This window comes from Balaenoptera physalus, assembly GCF_965194825.1.
Source record: "Balaenoptera physalus genome assembly, chromosome: 6".
Taxonomy (NCBI): domain Eukaryota; kingdom Metazoa; phylum Chordata; class Mammalia; order Artiodactyla; family Balaenopteridae; genus Balaenoptera; species Balaenoptera physalus.
The window spans coordinates 82,314,672-82,334,501 of NC_138885.1; the positions used below are offsets into that span (position 1 = coordinate 82,314,672).

General features: G+C 38.9%; 1 protein-coding gene across 6 annotated transcripts in view; it reads left to right on the forward strand.

The window, feature by feature from the left end:
* MFSD6 (major facilitator superfamily domain containing 6) overlaps positions 1 to 19,830 on the forward strand; it is a 70,640-nt gene that overhangs the window by 48,009 nt on the left and 2,801 nt on the right. For 3 of the 6 annotated variants that reach the window (XM_082467047.1, XM_082467048.1, XM_082467052.1), the window contains 4 exons: positions 5,267 to 5,364; positions 15,824 to 15,985; positions 16,913 to 17,011; positions 18,243 to 18,523. In XM_082467047.1, the coding sequence (XP_082323173.1) occupies positions 5,267 to 5,364; positions 15,824 to 15,985; positions 16,913 to 17,011; positions 18,243 to 18,523 (640 nt within the window). Of the gene's footprint in view, positions 1 to 2,241; positions 2,318 to 2,380; positions 3,702 to 5,266; positions 5,365 to 15,823; positions 15,986 to 16,912; positions 17,012 to 18,242; positions 18,524 to 19,830 lie in introns of those variants that run through there. The other 3 variants (XM_082467050.1, XM_082467051.1, XM_082467049.1) reach the window with 3 other exon arrangements.

A 19,830-nucleotide genomic window follows, 5' to 3' on the forward strand; every position in this document is an offset into this window, starting at 1 on the left:
CCCAGCCTAAGGGTGAGTCCGTATACTGTTTACCATACAGAAAACCTAAGCTGATTCATGTATGAGGCAAAGAGTAGACTGTGCTCCAAGTATCTGGTGCTAATGACCACTTCTTTCCCATTAGGAACTGGTGTTCCTCATGAAACTCTAGCCAGGTGACATTGTCCTCTAGCTGAGGACATTGTCCCAATGGTCTGTAACCTGTCAAAATATTACTTTCTGAATCCTGGTTCGTTGCTAGTCTGTCTTCATCTCCACCCAGCCCTGGAGCAACACTTCTGTGCGTTGGAACACTGTGTCCTTGTGCAAGGGCTTGCACCACAGGTTGAGCGCATATTCAGACTCCATCTGCAAATACTCCATGTCTGGTTGATAAGAACCATCCTTATCCAGGGCATTTTGTTTTCATCCAGTGTTTTTTCTTTTTTGAGGAACTTTTCTGTTTCTCCATTAGAGGCTTTGCAGCATGCTTGCTGCCAATGACTCATTCGGCTGAGAATGGGTTCTCTTTGCGTGGTGTTGCCCTTTCATCTCATACATCTGAGAGCATTGCAGGATAATCCTACTTAAATCCTTCTCTGTTGCTCATAACCTGTATTGTCTCTGGAATAGAGAATAATTTCCAGATTGGATCTGGGCTGGAAAAGTTCACTCATCTCTTCATAAATCCTAAGACTTTGATCCTTCTTATATTGTTCAAATACCCTCTCTGCCTGCAAAGGCTTGAGGTTTTATGGTTAACCTTTCTATTGTTCCCTCCTCCTTTGTCCATTTGCTTCTAACCCAAGTGTCCTGGGACCCCCAGGGGGTAGCTAAGAACCTCTCCTTTGTGTAGCCATAGCACTTTGTGCAGACCTCTTAGGGTATTGTATTTAATTTATTTGCTTCTGTGCCTGTCTCCCCACTAGACTAAGTTCCTTGCAGGCAAGGAGGATTTCTCTTCATTTTTATTCCCTTTCAGTCCAGCACAGTGTATGTTACATAGTGGTATCTCAGCTAATGTTTATTGAGCAAAATTCATGTTCTTTGTAATTTAGAAATGTTCTCAGGGGTTATTCAGCCATGTTATAGATGGTTTAACTTAGAAAAGTAGGGCATCATAATTAACCCACACTCTGTTAGGAATTGCAGGATGACTCACAATTAATTGCTTCTGTATCTTGAATACTGTCTTTCTGAAAAACAAAACAAAAAAAACAAGTACCAGTTTCATTATAAGATAAGCACCAATCAACTTATCCTGTCAACACTATGGGTTGTGGTTTTGTAAGAAATTAGAAACTCATAAGTACTTTTCTCCTACCATTATATTTTGCTCAAATAAAGAATCAAGGAGTTTGACAAGTGATTTGGGTTTTCCATGGTGTAGTGTTTTATGCTGAATCATTTGCTCCTTACCAATTGTGTTCTTTATAGATCAGTTATCTATAACACCTGTTCTAAAATTGTCTTTATTTCTTGTCTTACTTTTATACTTACTGACTTCTTGTTGTGAAATAGGAAAGCAATGATGTTGTTTCTGAGCTGTTTCACTATAGGTGTTCAATGGGTCTCTGTATGTCACTGAGAGGCATTTTTCAGACAATTTTTCTGTATTTCCAGACCTCTTAATGCTCAGGCAAATTCTAGGACTCCAAACATATGCTCTATATTCAGCATAAAGAATTTGTCCAGAAGATGATCTAGTAAAACATATTATAAATTCCTTTTTATTAGCAAATCCTTAATTTCATGAGTGTGCGTGTATTCATTTCCTAGGGCTGCCATAACAAAGCACCACAGACTGGCTTTAAAAAGCAGAAATTTTATTTCCTTACAGTTCTGGAAGCTAAAAGTCCAAGATCAAGGTGTTGGCAGGATGTATGTCTTCTGAGGACTTCTCTCCTTGGCTTGTCTTCCAGTGTCTTCACCTGGTCTTCCCTCTGTGTCTGTCTCTGTCCTAATCTCTTCTTATCAGGACACCAGTCATGTTGGATTAAGGCCCACCCATATTACATCATTTCACCTTAATCACCTCTTTAAAGGCCCTATCGCCATACCTAGCCACACTCTGAGGTACTGGGGGTTAGGACTTAGACCTTCAACATATGAATTTTGGAGGGGACACAGTTCAGCCCATAACAGTGAATACTACGGCAGTTTAAATATCCCATTCAGATACCAAAGAGGTTTTTAGGTTGCTGCAATACTTTTCAGTGATTATTCAATAAATATGTTGTCTACTTCTTTCCCTTTTCATAGATCAAAATGCTGCCTTCCTTTCTGCTCATCATTTTACACTTGCTGATTTTTTTAAGCCACCGGCTTCGCCAGAATGGTTGGTGAGGGAGGAATGCTAGTGTCCTCTCTTTTGGAATTCTGGGATAAAAGTTTTTATCAGAAAAAAGGAGGATACTTGGACACTTTTCTTTAAAATAATAATAAGAATAGTAATAATAATACCTTTTATTGAGTGCTTATTATGGGCAACTCACTGTGTTGTAATTATCACAAGCCTGCAGAGTTGATGTTGTTGTCTACTTGATATATAAGGAAATTGAGGCTCTAAGAGATGAAGTAATTTGCGCTGGATACTTCTTATTTTGTGTTTTCATCTTTACGGCACCTGTTTGGTCCCAAAGAACTATCAGTTGTGAGATTAGAAACATGGAAAAGAATTGAAAGGTATATCAAGCTCGTAGTCACTGGGCTGGTTGGTGGCAATCCGAGACCTAAGGGTCCGAGAGATTACAGACTCCAGTGGCTGAATTCCACATGGGTAGAGAGAGGTTTGAAGGCATAGCACAGCCTACCTCTTACGGGTTACTTTAGGGCCAGGCCCTGTGGACTGTGGCCTGGATTGAATAGCGGTTGTCATGGTAACCCTGATTCAGAAGTGGGCTCAAAAGAAAGGTATAGGATAGGCAATATGAACACAAGGAAGATGTAGTACCAAATCTTTTTATGATGGGATTATGGGCAAGAATTACTTGGAGCTGCTTAGAATGAGCTAGATCAGTGGTTCTCCACCTTTGGCTCAGTATCTGAATAACCTGGGGAGCTTTCAAAAGCACAGAGCCTGAGTTGCAATCCTAAAGAGCCTTAACTGAGGGTGGCATGGGCCTCGACACTGTAGTTTTTAACAGTTGCCCGAGTAAATCTGATGTACAGGCAGAGTTAATAAGAACTAATGAGCTAGGTCAGAGGTTGGCAAGCTATGGCCAGGGGCCAAATCTGGCCTGCTGCCTGTTTTGTAGGACCCAGGAACTAAGAAAGGTTTCTATACTTTCAAGTGGTTGAAAAAAAAAATCACAAGGAGAATATTATTTTGTGATACATGAAAATTACATGAAATTTAAATTTCAGTGTTCATAATTCAAATTTTATTGGAACGCAGCCATCCATGCTTATTCATTTACATATCGTCTATGGTTGCTTTCATGCTACAGCAGCAGAGTTGAGTATTTGCAAAAGACCTACAAGACCTATTTACTATATGGCCCTTTATAGAAAATGTTTGCTGACCATGAGTTAGGCTAAGTTGATGTCATCAGCAGGGCTGCTTTAGAATCTGGAAGGAAACATATTTGTGTAACTTGTGTGTTTGTATAGTGTATTTTGCATTTTAATCTCCTGTGGGCTCTTTGTTGCTGTTTCCTAGCAGAGGGACCCTGGCTGATGGATTTATAGCAAGTTTGTTCAGCAAACTTTTTATCAAACAGGTTTGAAACATACTTTTTTCTTCAAAACATACAAGTAAAAAGAGCATAAAGTCCAAAGAATATGACAACCCAGACCTTTTCGTTATTGAAGAGCTCCTAAATCCATTCTAATATCCATTTCCTATCCCATCCCCACCCCCTCAACCCTTTTGTTGTCTTTCCCCATATTTCTTTCTGCTCCGTATTTGCAGTTAATACCAGCTGGATGCCTCAGGGCATTTCGTTTCCTTGATCCAGTGTTGGAAAAAGAGGACACTGTTTATAAGAATGATTTTAATATAAAAATACAGTTGAGCAAGATTAGGAAAATACCACTGATTGTCAAATTGGTTTATTTCTTTTACCTTCTAGTTTTCATCCACTTGGATTTAGAACACAAGAAAAGCATTAAGGTTGGGAAAATTAACAGAAAATGGAAAACAACCAAGAAAAAGAAATCCCCTGGGTTGTGTTGTGTTTTGTTTTGTTTTGTTTTCAGAAGAATTAATTCCCTCTACAATTTTTTTTTAAACTAATTAATTAATTTATTTTTGGCTGTGTTGGGTCTTCGTTTCTGTGCGAGGGCTTTTTCTAGTTGCGGCAAGTGGGGGCCACTCTTCATCGCGGTGCGCGGGCCTCTCAATATCGCGGCCTCTCTTGACGCGCAGGCTCAGTAGTTGTGGCACGCGGGCCTAGTCGCTCCGCAGCATGTGGGATCTTCCCAGACCAGGGCTCGAACCCGTGTCCCCTGCATTGGCAGGCAGATTCTCAACCGCTGCACCACCAGGGAAGCCCCTGGGTTGTGTTTTTGTAAAGAGAAGTAGCCACCGTTTGCTTCCAAACCAGCCCGTCCAGTTCAGAATGAGAGAGATCGTAACCTTATGCTTGGATTCACCATTTTAGGCCTTTATTTTGTTTTTACTCATAATTTTGGTGGTGGTGATTGTGAGGGTGAAAGCTAGAGGCTGATATATATTTATCAATTTTGTAAGCATGTGATATCATGGATTTTTTTTTTAAATAATGAACTTGTATCAATTGAACTGATAGGAAAAAGTGTTTGATTTCCAAATAGTTATTATTCATCATTGGATGATAGTTTTCAATGACCTTGAGAGTCTCTTTGTGAAACTGCTTGGTGTCTTCGGTATCGCAAGCAAGGCCACATATTCACGTGTTCTCATTTTTAGCCGTTCTTCCCCCATCATAGTGAAGTGGCTACAATCCCAGGCATATTTACCCTACAGCCACCTGGAAGGAAGCCAGCAATGTCATTACAGATGGCAGTATGCCCAGACTATCTTAAAAAAGCATCATCTCTGCTACTAATTAAGTTTCAGGAAGGGTGATGTTTGCTTTTATATTAACAAGCATTTTGAAAAGGCTGAGAGCAGATATGTTAGAAGCAGTTTTCTTATTCCTAAGAGTTCATGGTTAAATTTAATTGTCCTTTAGCTTCCCCACTTCTGAGTTTGGAACACTGTCTGCTGGATGATGGATGTTTGGGGCAGGGGGAAAACTAGGTGATATTTGCATGTTTTCTATCTCTACCAGAGCCTCAACTTACTTTCCTTTGCTTTTTTTAGGGTTCTGTACATTGGCCTGGCCTGCAATACGGCTCGCTATATTTATATTTCCTACCTGGAAAATGCCTGGACTGTTCTCCCCATGGAAGTTCTTCAAGGCAAGTTAACAGTTGGAATTAGAATTATTTTTCTACTTGAGTTATGACTACATGAAAGTTCAGTGGCCTTCAGCATCTGACTCTACAAAGGAAGGGCGGAGGCACTGTTTTATGTGAGTTTGAAGTGGTTGGGAAGGAACAGGTTACGTCAGGGGGCTGGTTCTTCAGTTCCTCTGAGTGTCCTGTGTTTGTTGAACCAAACAAAGCTGGATTATTTCCCACACCCTTGTGATTAAACAAAGAAAGAGGAACTCTGCAATAAACTCTCATGTACAGTTGTTAGGTGTACACATTCAAAGGTGGTTTTAAATATAAAAGGATTTATATTTTAAAGATTTTGGTATTTTTGTAGGTTAACTATACTTACTGCAAAAAAAAAAAAAAAGGTTGTCATAACTATTTTATTTCTTCAGTTACTTTGATCACATCTAGTGATTTGTAACTAAAGCTTTACAGTCAGGCTGTTGTTTTCCCATGCACCTTTATAATCTTTGCTCAAATATCCTGACCTGAGTTCTTCTCTTTGCTTCACTGGACCCTTCAACATGTAACTTTGAAAAAAATTTCTTGCCATGTGGCTTAAGAGCAGTGAGAGCATTGATTTCTATTCATTAGCTCATATAATCCAGACTGTATCCTGAGAAGTTCTATTAGCAGCTTGGCTAAACCATTTGGTGATTGGCATTATGATTAAAATAAAGGTTCAGGATAACATCATTGGAGTTGAGGTCTTCCGGGGCTGCCCAGGCTCCTAAATCATTAATTGTACCAAACAGTCTATGACTATACACAATTTTATTAGCTTTATAGATTGCCATTATCATTTTCCCTAACCCTGAGGATGCAAATGCCATACAATCAACGTAATTCTTTATCATAATATCTAAGATGAAAGACTCACAATTATATATCTAAACAAAATGTATAAAATGCAAAAGCTCATTCACCAAATCCCATCGTGGCAATGAAAAAAAAAAACCTATCCTAATGAAAGGAGACATAATTTATAGTCACATTAAAATTAAAAAATTCAAATATGTACACACTTTAAGGGTGCTTTTCTCAGGTCTGATGCAGTGGTATAAATGATGAAAAGAGATTTTGTTTATAAATATATAGAAAATGGAAATTTGGTCTTACAGTAAGAAATTATTGTTTGTAATAATTAGAACTCTTGAATAGTCTTGAGGTGGGGCATACATCTCAGTATTGTGTCATGTAAGAAAAACAAAGCACAAAATATGAACTGCAGGAAAGAAATGTGCAACAACAAGGTATAAGCAACACAGCCTTAGGGGTTCCCACCTCTGATTCTGACTCTATTCTATGAGGCAGGGTGCTTGCCTGACTTAACCGCTTTATTTATTGGTATGACACCACGTGCAGACTCTTACTTAAAAAAAACAACAAAAAACAAAAACACTGGTATACCTGTTATAATAATACATGAATAATACATGCATATACCTTTTTCTCTCCTTTTAATTTAATATGAATTAGATTAAAAAAAGGATGGTTTGCCTTAGTGACTTAAGAAAATAGAGCAGGGACTTCCCTGGTGGTCCAGTGGCTAAGACTCTGCACTTCCCAGTGCAAGGGGCCTGGGTTCGATCCCTGGTCAGGGAACTAGATCCCACATGCCGCAACTGAAGATCCTGTGTGCCGCAACTAAGACCCGGTGCAGCCAAATAAATAAATAAATATATATATATATATATATATATATTAAAAAAAAGAAAAGAGAGCAAAAGAGAGAAGCTTTTTTAAAACAGTGGTTAAAGAAGACATTTATAACAAGAGAAGAATTTTAGAGGAGGGAAAAAACAAATGCTGTTGCGAATCGAAAACGTCTTTTTTTCCTGTTAATTTATTAAAGATATGTTAAATAGCCGCCAAGAGTCACGCAGCATGCTGAGTGCTGGGAATATAATTAAAAAACAATATATTAACTTAGACCTCAAGGTCTCACTGTCTGTTCTGGAAGCCAGATGTGTAAATACATAATTGCTACCCAGTGTGTTAGATGGATTAGATGGAATCAGAAAAATGTGCCAGGTAACAGAGAAGGAGCTCCATGGAGGGAATGATTAGCTTTGTGAAGCAGAGAGTGGGAGGGTGATATTATTTATTTATTTATTTAAATTTTATTTATTTATGTATTTATTTTTGGCTGTGTTGGGTCTTCGTTTCTGTGCGAGGGCTTTCTCTAGTTGCGGCAAGTGGGGGCCACTCTTCATCGCGGTGCGCGGGCCTTTCACTTTCGCAGCCTCTCTTGTTGCGGAGCACAGGCTCCAGACGCGCAGGCTCAGTACTTGTGGCTCACGGGCCCAGTTGCTCCGCGGCATGTGGGATCTTCCCAGACCAGGGCTCGAACCCATGTCCCCTGCATTAGCAGGCAGATTCTCAACCACTGCGCCACCAGGGAAGCCCTGGGAGGATGATATTATGAAAAGATTCCCCAAGGAAATCACAGATAAGCTGGATTTTGAAAGGTGATGAGGACCCCACCCGGTGGCCTAAAGAGAAGCAGATATTTTGGCACAGAGAAGAGCCACGTGCCAAAGCACAGCCGTGGAGAGCGGAATGGCATCTCAGGAAACCTGAGTGGGAGGCTTTGGCTGGGGCTCGATGGGTTTGTCATCCTAAGCTGCTGACCCAGTACATATTTGTATAATATGTATTTATGTGCACCTTAGGGCAGTTATCCCTGCTTCCCATGGCAGGCTACAGTTTATACCTCTGTGTTTCATTTTATTTCCCCCGTGCCAGTAGAAACCTAGTTACCGATCTGAAGCTAGTAAGAAGGGGCAATCTGTAAATACGGGGAGTCTCCGCATCTAACACAGGGCTCTGTGACCAGTTCCGCAGAGCTCTTTGCGTCTAAAACTGGAGGAGACGGTTTCATTTCCTGGCAGAAGTGAGTGCTGAGTGTTTTGGCTGTACAACAAAAAATCCCTTGCCTTTGTTTGACCCATGCCCACCCTACGGAAAACAGTGGATTATCTATGTGGAATAAATCTTGTTTCATAGGAACACACTTCTGACTGAACAGGTTTGTTTTTCCAGTCTGAATTCTTCCAAATTTACAAGGCTCATCCAAATGACTTTAAAGTCCCTGTGCTTAAGGCAGCTCTACTTAGGATGCAGTAAAACAAGAAATGATGACAAAACATGGAATGATTTAATTACAGGACAAGCCCACTATCATGATAGATGCCCCTTAATCCCTTGACTGGAACTGCTACCTGATGATTTCCAAAGACCCAGCCTTAGGAGGGGGAGGGTGGGGAAGCAGGACACGGGCTCTCATCACTGATGGTCGTGACACTGAACAGTCAGCACTTCCACTCTTTGATTCCGGCCCCAGCGCCACACAGAGGGTCTTCTTAAAAAATAGAGGTGGGGGCTTCCCTGGTGGCGCAGTGGTTGAGAATCTGCCTGCCAATGCAGGGGACACGGGTTCAAGCCCTGGTCTGGGAAGATCCCACATGCCGTGGAACAGCTGGGCCCGTGAGCCACAAGTACTGAGCCTGCGCATCTGGAGCCTGTGCTCCGCAACAAGAGAGGCCGCGATAGTGAGAGGCCCGCGCATCGCGATGAAGAGTGGACCCCGCTTGCCGCAACTAGAGAAAGCCCTCGCACAGAAACGAAGACCCAACGCAGCCAAAAATAAAAATAATAAATAAATTAAAAAAAAAAAATAGAGGTGAGGTCTAGCTCTTCAACCTTTCACCCCGTGCCTCATCCCCAAAACACCATGAGAACTTGTACCACCTAGTGGAGCAACGGAAGGGGAGGAGACAGGGATGTGCTTTATTCCATGTCTCTGGCTACTCATCTCTTCCTCTTTGGGGTTACCTGTAACTGATGGAGGAAGATTCCTTGTTATCCTTCATTCCCTGAAGCTCTTGGTCGTCATCTCAGCATTTGTCTCTTCAGGCTATGTTGGTAATAATTAGAAGATGGGATGGGGATAAAGCAAATTTCCTCCTCTCTAGACCCCTAGGAAGGAGGCTATGTGGGTATCTATTTTGGGGTCAAGGTAAGACTGTTGGAGATTATGAGGATTTTTCTTTCCTATGATCTTTCTCACATTTAGTAGCCAGTGTCTCTTGCGGCCTTTTAGCCGTTCACTTGTCTTTTGCAGCAAACATGTTATTCAGTAGGCAATGGGTGCCACCATGTAAAGAAGCAGAAGATGTATTTCCTACTCATAAGGAGCCTGTAATTTACTTTTAAAAAGAGACAGTGGTTCTAAGGGCCTAAAAGCATTGCTGGGTGCAGTGGAGGGATTAGGGATAGTTTATATTTATTTATAAGATCTCATTTTAAGAACCCACGTGTTTTTCTCCTTTACTTCTGCACGAGAAGCATTTAAACATATTCTTGATTGTGATCCGGAGTATACACTTCTGATAAAAATCAAAGTCAAATTTGTTATGCTCATTTTTATGCCGGTGTCTGTTGTGAATCCTTGCAAGACTTTGAGATGAATGTGATTCAAATTATTTTTGCTATTAAAATGTATTTAAGGAGAGTAAGGCCAGACCAGGGCTGCTCTAACTAAAGAGGTCCTTTTGTGGTACTCAAATTAATGGCTCAAGCACTGAAGGGTGAAAATGAGGTCTGTGTCGCGTCCTTCTCTGCAGGTTGCTTGATCGGTAGGATCCGGGTTAAGATTATGATGAAAGATAGTTTTTTAATGTCGCCAGTAGGAAAGCTTGAACTGACATTTATGGAGCTTTACTCTCCTATTTAGTATGCCTGCTCAGCCGGGTGAGAATCATGTTTTCCTTCCTCTCATGTTCTGGAAGAACATGGAGAAATTATGAAAGCGTTACAATGTAGCCCTTATCTGACAGTGGAAATTCTGGCCCTGATTCCAGGCTGTTGTTATCCATATGGGAAATTTTCTGTCTGACTTAACCCTTAAAACACAAGTAGCTTGTCGCATGAATATATAAGATATACAAAATGCTCTAAGTTTAGTATTTCAGTGAATAAATTGGCATACGGATGTCATTGATGTTACTGCTAAAGTTAATTTTTTTTTTTTGGCTGTGTTGGGTTTTCATTTCTGTGCGAGGGCTTTCTCTAGTTGCGGCAAGCGGGGGCCACTCTTCATCGCGATGCGCGGGCCTCTCTTGTTGCGGAGCACAGGCTCCAGACGCGCAGGCTCAGTAGTTGTGGCTCACGGGCCTAGTTGCTCTGCGGCATGTGGGATCTTCCCAGACCAGGGCTCGAACCCGTGTCCCCTGCATTAGCAGGCAGATTCTCGACCACTGCGCCACCAGGGAAGCCCTAAAGTTAATTTTTAATCAGAATAGTCATAAATTGTAAGAGAGCAGTTTTCTTCTTTATCATTCCCATGCTTTACAGTTACTAAAAGTTCTTATACAGTCTCTTAAAAATAGACATTATTTTGTCCCTTCAGAATTCATTTTAAATATCTTCTGCTGCAACAATCCTTTTCTGGCAAACTGCATCTGACACTTAGCTCTTCCTTTTCTGAATTGTTCTCAGAGTTACGGACTGTGTTACACAGTTTAGCACTTAATTGTTACCCAATTATTTTATTTAACAAATACTAGTTTTACTTCCTGACTTAGTTTTAACCCTTAAGTGCAAAGACCACGCCTTACAGTTTTTGAATTCTCCAAGGAAGCATGCATACAGGAAGATATACTGTAAATGCTTGTTGTTTGATTTCACAGTCCCCTGCAAAATGTACTATAGTTGATATTTTCTAATTATTAAAGATTTTGAATAATAGAGGACGTTCTACCTCAGAAGCTTATAAATATGTGAAGGAAAGCTGAAAACTAAATTTAAAAGTTGAATCTTTAATGTGTTAGCTTTTTCCCTAGGATACCATCCTGCCATCCATTGCACATTTGTAAAAACAGCAGTGTGTTTTAATCATTTACTTATGTCCCCACCTCATTCTACAAATTATTTGAGACAGCTTACCAAAATATGCAGTAAGCTGGAAACCATAAAGTGCTCAGGCTTGAATTAGACTATCTTGTGTTCCAGCTCCCCTACCTATAAGCTCTGTGTCCTTCAGGCAAGCTGCTTAGTCACTTTAAGCCTCTTAGACTTTTGTGCTACAGAATAGGCTAATATGAGTATTAAATAAACTATTCTATGCAAAGTATATAGCATATTACCTGGCACATAGTTAGCCTTCAATATTATAAGGTAAAGAGTTATTTGGGGCATATAAAAAACTTGATATTATGTGTGATGTGAACTCTTTTAGGAGGGAGGGGAAGAAGGTAGTAAGAATGTACATTTTTAAAAAATTGACAGATTATTGGGCATGTTTGATGTTATCAAGAAAACCTCTCAAATTAGATGATTACATTTATTATAGAATACTTTTAACAGTGGTTATGAGGATGTATAGTATAGTACTTAAGCACTGAAGTTCCGAGCTTAGACACCTTGGGTTCAAATCCTGTTCCACTACCCTGTTGTCTGTGTCACTCTGAACAAGGCACTTTAATCTCTCTGTGCCTTTTTGGAAAATGAAGAAAGAAATGGTACCTATTACTAGGAAGATAAAGGAGATAATCTATGTAAAATACGTAGCACAGCTCCTGGTAGAGTAAGCTGCTATAATAATGTTATTAATGAGAGAAATTAAATGTTAATCATAATTATTTCTATGGTTCTAGGTTATTCAAATGTAGTGTATTCACAAACAGTTCAGGTCTTGGCAGTAGGTGGTGTGAAAATATCTCTGAGTTTCTGTTAGCCTTGAAGGTAATCCCGAGGGACCCCAGTAAAGGTAAGAAAGGACTGAGAAACGAAGTTTCCATGACCTATGTGGTCTTTGAGCGTTATTTGTTGTCAGTTAACATATGGTGTTGAATTGCCACTCAAAATTATCAGTAGTTTTGTAACAAGTAGCCAAGGAAGAGTTAATAACATATTGCAAGGAGAGTCAGTTCATGTGCCTTTGTTACTACTGTCAGTCACAGAGGTAACATCCTTTTATTCTTACTGTTTGATCCACCAACTTAGTTACCTCATACTAAAAGGTTTAAAAAGGTATAGCTCTAGGGTAAACACATTTACCAGTGACACAATACATTTGCTTATTTATTTCATCATGTAGAGAATAATCATCTACTCCTTTTTCACAGTTCTCTAATAAAAGGGAAAGAAGTAGAAACATTTTCTTTTTTCTGCTTATGATATCTTTTACCCTCTAAATTTTAAAGGAAAGTTGTTTTATACTTAAAATACAATTTTACAAATACGGAAAATGATGGAATTTTTTTTTTTTAGATTTCTAGATTGCTTTATTATAGAGGACCAGAACACAAGTGTAGTAAAAAGATTGGCAAGAGTTTCAGATTATTAATATGATTACTAGGTTGCATATTCAAGTTTAAGAACAAGAACCAAAACTCCACAGTTGTCATTTGTATACAAGGTATTGTTATCAACCCAATCCCCTCTTGTGGATTTACATTCGCTAGTTCTTTTCTAGGAAGTAATATGGATTCTTCTATTTACATGATATTTTGAAATAAAGGTATTTCAGAGAAACCAATTTTAATTCTACATCTACCCTGGAAAATGTTGGAACATACAAGCCAAATGGCTTTCATTCTTCTGCTTTTAGTACCAGAGAAAAAATTTTTTACTGAATGCTTTCCTATTTTTCCCTTCAGTTAATGCCCTGAGTTGCTTTAAAGAATGTAGTTTCCAGTGATCTAATCAGTCCCAAAAAAGCAACGAGGAAACTCTGGAATTCTAACTACAGAGAATCTTTTATAACTGCCACTTAATACCAGCCAACAAATTTTAACAATAGTTTAAAAGTATCCTAATTTAAGTCATCCTGCTGGAAAATGCTTTAATTATCTTAGAAGACTCAAAGGTTTAGAAAACCCTTAGAATTAAAAAAAAAAAAGAAAGAAACCCTATTATTGGAAGATTTTTTGTGTGTCCAAGCCTTCACATTTAAGAGAATAACTGCTAGAATTATATTTGATCTAGAATTATAGCAAAAATATATTTGTTACTGTTTTTTTCAGATTATATTCCATTATAAGTTGTTATAAGATACTGAATATAATTTCCTATGCTATAAGTAAATCCTTGTTGCTTATCTACTTATGTATAGTAGTTAGTATCTGTTAATCCCATACTCCTAATTTGTCACCCCTCCTGCCCTCCCTCTCGCTTTTGGTAACCATATGTTTGTTTTCTATGTGAGTCTGTTTCTGGTTTATATATAGATTCATTTGTATTATTTTTTAGATTCCACATATAAGTGATACTGTATAGTATTTGTCTTTCTCTGTCTGATTTACTTCACTAAGTATAATATTTCTAGGTCCATACATGTTGCTGCAAATGGTAATATTTCATTCTTTTTTTATGGCTGAGTAGTATTCCACTGTGTGTATGTACATATATATATATATGTATATATACCACATCTTCTTAAGCCAATCATCTGTTGATGGGCACTTGGGTTGCTTTCGTGTCTTGGCTATTGTAAACAGTGCTGCTATGAACGTTGGGGTGCACGTACCTTTTCAAATTAGAATTTTTTCCGGATATATACCGAGGAGTGTGATTGGTACCTCTATTTTTAGCTTTTAAAGGAAACGCCATACTGTTTTCCATAGTGTTTGCACCAATTTACATTCCCACCAACAGTGTAGGAGGGTTCCCTTTACTCCACACCCTCTCCAGACTTTTTAACGATGGCCATTCTGACCCGTGTGAGGTGATACTTCATTGTGGTTTTGATTTGCATTTCTGATAATTAGCAGTGATGAGCGTCTTTTCATGTGCATGTTGGCCATCTGTATGTCTTCTTTGGAGAAATTTCTATTTAGGTCTTCTGCCCGTATTTTGATTGGCTTGTTTGTTTTTATGATATTGAGTTGTATGAGCTGTTTATATATTTTGGATATTAACTCCTTGTCAGCTGCATCATTTACAGATATATTTTCCCATTTCTTAGATTGTCTTTTCATTTTGTTGATGGTTTCCTTTGCTGCGCAAAACCTTTTAAGTTTGATCAAGTCCCATTTGTTTATTTTTGCTTTTTATTTCTTTTGCCTTGGGAGACTGATCTAAGAAAATATTGCTACGATTTATGTCTGAGAATGTTTTGCCTATATTCTCTTATAGGAACTTTATGGTGTCATGTCTTACATTTAGGTCTTTAAACCATTTTGAGTTTATTTTTTGTATATGGCATGAGGGAGTGTTCTAGTTTCATTGATTTACACGTAGCTGTCCAGCTTTCCCAACACCACTTGTTGAAGAGACTGTCTTCTCTCCACTGTATATTCTTGCCTCCTTTGTTGTAGATTAATTGACTGTACATGCATGGGTTTATTTCTGGGGTCTATTCTGTTCCGTTGATCTATATATCATCTGTTCTTAATGTCAAAATAGGTACCCAGTAAGAGGTCAATATCCAAAATATATAAGGAACTCTGACAACTCAACAGCAAAAACCCAAACAACCCAATCTGAAAATGGACAAAAGACCTTCTCTAAAGAAGATTTACAAATGGCCAAAAAACACATAAAAAGATGATCAATATCACTAGTCATTAGGGAATGCAAATCAAAAGCACAATGAGATACCACTTCATACCCATTAGGATTGCTATTATAAAAAAACACAGAAAATAACATCTGGTGAGATGTGGAAAAATTGGAACTCTTGTGCATTTCTAGTAGTAATGTAAAATGGTGCAGCTACTGTGGAAAACAGTCCCTCGAAGTATTAAATATATTATTACCATATGACCTAGTAATTCCACTTTTAGGTATATACCCAAAAGAACTGACAGCAGGGAATGAGATACTTGCACATCAGTGTTCACAGCAGCAGCATTCACAATAGCCAAAAGGTGGAAACAGCCCAAATGTCCATTAACAGATGAATGGATAAACAACGTTACAAGGCTACATATCCTTTAGCCTTAAAATGGAAATTCTGGCACATGCTACAACATGGATGAACTCTGAAGACATTGTGCTAAGTGAAATAAGCCAGACACCAAAGGACAAACACTGTATGATTCCACTTATATGAGGTACCCAGAGCAGTCATAATCATAGACAGAAGGTAAATGCTGTTTCTCAGGGCCTGGGATAATATTGTTTAATGGGTGCTGAATTTCAGTTTGGGATGATAAAAAAATTCTGGAGATGGATGGTAGTGATGGTTGCACAACACTGTGAATGTACTTAAAGCCACTGAACCATACACTTAAAAATGTTTAAACGATAAATTTTGTTATGTATATTTTACCACAAATAAAATATTTATCTTTATTAGGTATATATATATGTGTGTGTGTGTGTATATATATATATATATGTATCTAGTTAAGTAAATAACTCATGTTCCAAAAAAGAGTAATGTAAGGAGTGCTGATCAGTCACCCTGTCCGCTTCTCTTCCTCTCCAGGAGTGACACACGCGGCCATCTGGGCAGCCTGCATTTCTTATCTCAGCGCCGCGGTTCCCCCAGAGCTGAGGACGTCTGCTCAGGGTATCCTGCAGGGCCTTCATCTGGGTTTGGGGAGAGGTTGTGGAGCCATGATCGGAGGCGTGTTAGTCAATTATTTTGGTAAGAATGGTTTTCTCTTTTTCCCTTTCTTCTTTGATGAAAACTTACAAATTTTTTTTTAGCAACCCCTCAATAAACACTCAAATTATTACTGAAGATTGCCAGAAGCTAAACTCCATTGTTCATATATTCTCTTTCTAGCTTTCATGGTAGTCAAAATTGCAGAGCAGTATGCTTCAGTAGTTAAGATGATTAGAGCCAGCTTGTAACCGTGCACGCTTCTCTGACAGCTTAATGCGATGCTACACGGATACCTCAAAGGAGCCAAACAAATGAATAATCACATGTGCTTTTGGTTTGAAGTAAAGTACCCTAAACCTGCTGATAATAATGCTAGCGGAAAGAGAGTTCATCATTGTTGTTCCATCAGGAGATTTTGAACCAAAAAAATCTAACTATATGCTGGCTTTGGTAATGTCACTGCATCTGTGATAACACAGTCTGTCTGCCCTGTCAGATCTCCCTTATTGGAAATACAAGGGTGGGGCTGAGGTGGAGATGGCATTATTCTGCTCCAGGAATCTTGACTATTCAGGTCCCTAGAAGGTGGGCTCAGAGATGTCTGAATTTATAGCACTACCTGAGCTCGGCTGTTCTAATTACAGATTAATAAGGTTGTTTACTATATAGTTAGGTAAATGGTCTTTATGAAGAGAGCACCAATGAATTTTAAAAAGGCACTCGGAGACAGTCCTTTATTTTATAAATGCAGTTTTAAAATTTGATCTATGACAGATATCCAGTACCAGCACTTGGGTCTCTTGACACCTACCCAGACCTGTGCTTTTCCTACTATAGGAAGCTAATGGCCATTTGCCATTCTTTGCTCTGCTGCCTTTGCCCTGAACTTTAGAACATTGACAGTTTTGGATGAGGGCTGCCTGTCTTTCCGGGAATCACTCTACGGAGTGCTGCTTGTTTCCACAGGGGCTGCTGCAACCTTCCGAGGAATCGGCATGGCCTGCCTGGTGATCCTCCTGCTCTTTGCCCTGATCCAGTGGCTGGCAGTGCCAGATGAGGAAGAAGGTAAACACGTGCACTGCTCCCTCATGGTTCTAAAGGTTGAAGCCATGGGGGATTCTACACACACCCCTCAGAAACCCAGAGGTGGAAACAGAGTGTACCACAGACCTGCATGGCTAGATTTTCTCAGTGGTGTATCAGTGAACTCATGTGTACCATTGCTGGAGAGAAGCCACTTGCTATGTTGAAAAGAATACTGGTTGTTTTAAGCAGCTTGCTTTTGTTTTGCTTTATGGTACAAGGTACTGGGGAAAGTATTGGTTTTAAATTTCTCTGGTATTCTAAAGAGATTTAAAATTTAAATCAAATACATATAGGATTATACAGTAATTTTACTATTAGGGATAGGAAGTGGTATTAATCTCTATGCTTTTAACCTTCATTTGATAAAAATGTCTAAACCTTAAATGTGAAGTTGTCCCTTAATTAGGCATGGCCTTCTTAAAAGTATTATACAGAAAGAAGGTTATATCCAATATAATGTGTTGATGAGAACAAGCTTTCAACTTTTTGGGGGAATCAACTTTTTTTTTCAATGAAGAAGGCCAACCATTAAAACAAATATCCTTTCTCAGCTCTTGGGTCCTGGGACAGGGCTCATCTTCTATGGTGTCCTGTCCTTTGAGGAGCATTCGCCTCAAGTACCCAAAGTGCTTCTGTTAAGAGAAAAACTAACTAGTTGTATACAGAAACCCCAGAGACAGATTTTAATTCCAACAAGTTACTCAGAAAGAAAGACCAGTACTGACTTTTCTTATTCTTGTTCTTTTATAATCCTGACTAGATATATCTCTTATGCAGCTTAGTCCATGCCTTCAGTAAAAGGCCAATAAAAGCAGCTACTGTGTGATTTTTCCTATTTTGATGCTTATCTTTAAAATCTCAATCCCATAAGTGGGCCTAAAGGCAACATTCACTATAACCTATGCCCCACAGATGTTACATACGTTAACTGAACCAATACATTTCATAAATAAATATAAGTTAATGTCTATTAAGCCCTGTAAGGAGACCCTGGAAGGTAAACATCACATTCATTTGCTCAGTACTTGCGCCAAGTAGAGAAGCCGCCCTTGGTGCACAGCAACTTATCAACATTCCCAAGCATACTAGAATGGGCTTACTGAGGTTGTCCATTTGTTCAGTTTTTATTATTTATTTATACATACATACATACATCTGTTTAAATATGTAAAAACTCTGAGAAATGATTTAAACATGGCTTTCTCTCCAGACAAGACGATGCTAGCAGAAAGGATCCCTGTTCCTTCTAGTCCCGTTCCCATAGCAACCATCGACTTGGTCCAGCAACAGACAGAGGATGTTCTGCCACGCGTTGAGCCCAGACTTCCACCCAAGAAAACCAAGCACCAGGAAGAACAGGAGGATGTGAACAAGCCAGCCTGGGGGGTCAGCTCCTCTCCCTGGGTGACCTTTGTTTACGCGCTCTACCAAATTAAAGAGATGATGCAGCTAACAAGAGACAACCGTGCTTCTGAGATACAGCCTTTACAGGTAAAAAGTTCCTCTGCTGCCCTGCCTTAAGCAGGCTTGGTTGTTTCAGTTATTCAGTTATTCATTCAACAAGATTTGTGGGAGGTCTGGTGGGGGAAATAGACATGCAGACAAATAATTTCAGTGCTTTGTGACAAGTGTATTATAGAGGTGTATACAGGGTTCCATAGAGGGAAAATTCTGCCTTATGGGGTTCAGGAAGGCCTCACAGAGAAGACAGTACCTCTTGAAAGGAAGAAAATAAATCCATTCTGATTTTATATATTTCTTTGAAATGTCTGTTTTGGTGGACATGAGTTAACAGTGTGGATATATGGTTCTTGCCTTGGTGAATTATATATATTAATCTCTGTAATTTAAAAATTCTAATGGGGACATTCTATATAATAGGACCTCAATAAATATCTGATCAATTAAGTAATACTCTGAGGCCACTAAATGGGTCTGACAGGACACCTAACTCAGTGGAAATGTGGTTTTGCTAGCGGGCTCACCTGAAAGATAAAAAGTGTGGTTTTTCTTGTCCCTAGAGGTGTGGTCTCTCCTGAGTAGCGTCGAATCGCATGGATAAAAACACTGTAGGTAATTGTAACTGAAGCTATATAATACATTTGGAAAATGTTTAAGCGTGACTCCTATGAACAGTTTGGCCAAAGTAATGAGTCTACTTCCCTTTGTTTTTATTAATCACTCCCTTTCACTTGATGAATCATGTCAGCTCTATATCTAGAGTAGCTGCAGAGGACACAGGAGGAAAAAAATAAAGGGGGAAAGACTTTGAGTAGTTTGAGTAATTTCCTTAATTTGAACTACCTTAATTAAATTTATTATAATTTTGTAAACTGACATGTAATATTTCTCTAATTTAAACCAAATCTGATCCTTGGCTGATAACCAGAATGCATTCTAGTCCATGTATGATCCTACTGGTTTATCAAGACAATAAACTCACAAATCCTCTGCTCACAAGTCAAGGAAGATATCAGGGTGGGAGGAGCATATAAAGGATGTGAAGCAAGGAGGTGATGCAGGAGGAAAGATGAGTTCTGCCTGAATGGCAGTGTTTTCATTACTTTGGATACTCACCCTTGTTTTCACAGAAGCCTATTAGGCTTAAGTATCATTAAAATTTTTTCTGATATATTAAGATTAATAAAACCTGGCTGGTATGGCTTAGCTACTCTTATGAAGAAGTCATTATACTAATATTTTTTCTTTCACAGTTTAGAATTAATTACAGAAATAAAACTTTTTTTTTTTTTTTTTCCTTTTTTGGTGCTCAGCTCTTTGAAGTGATGGGTACTAAT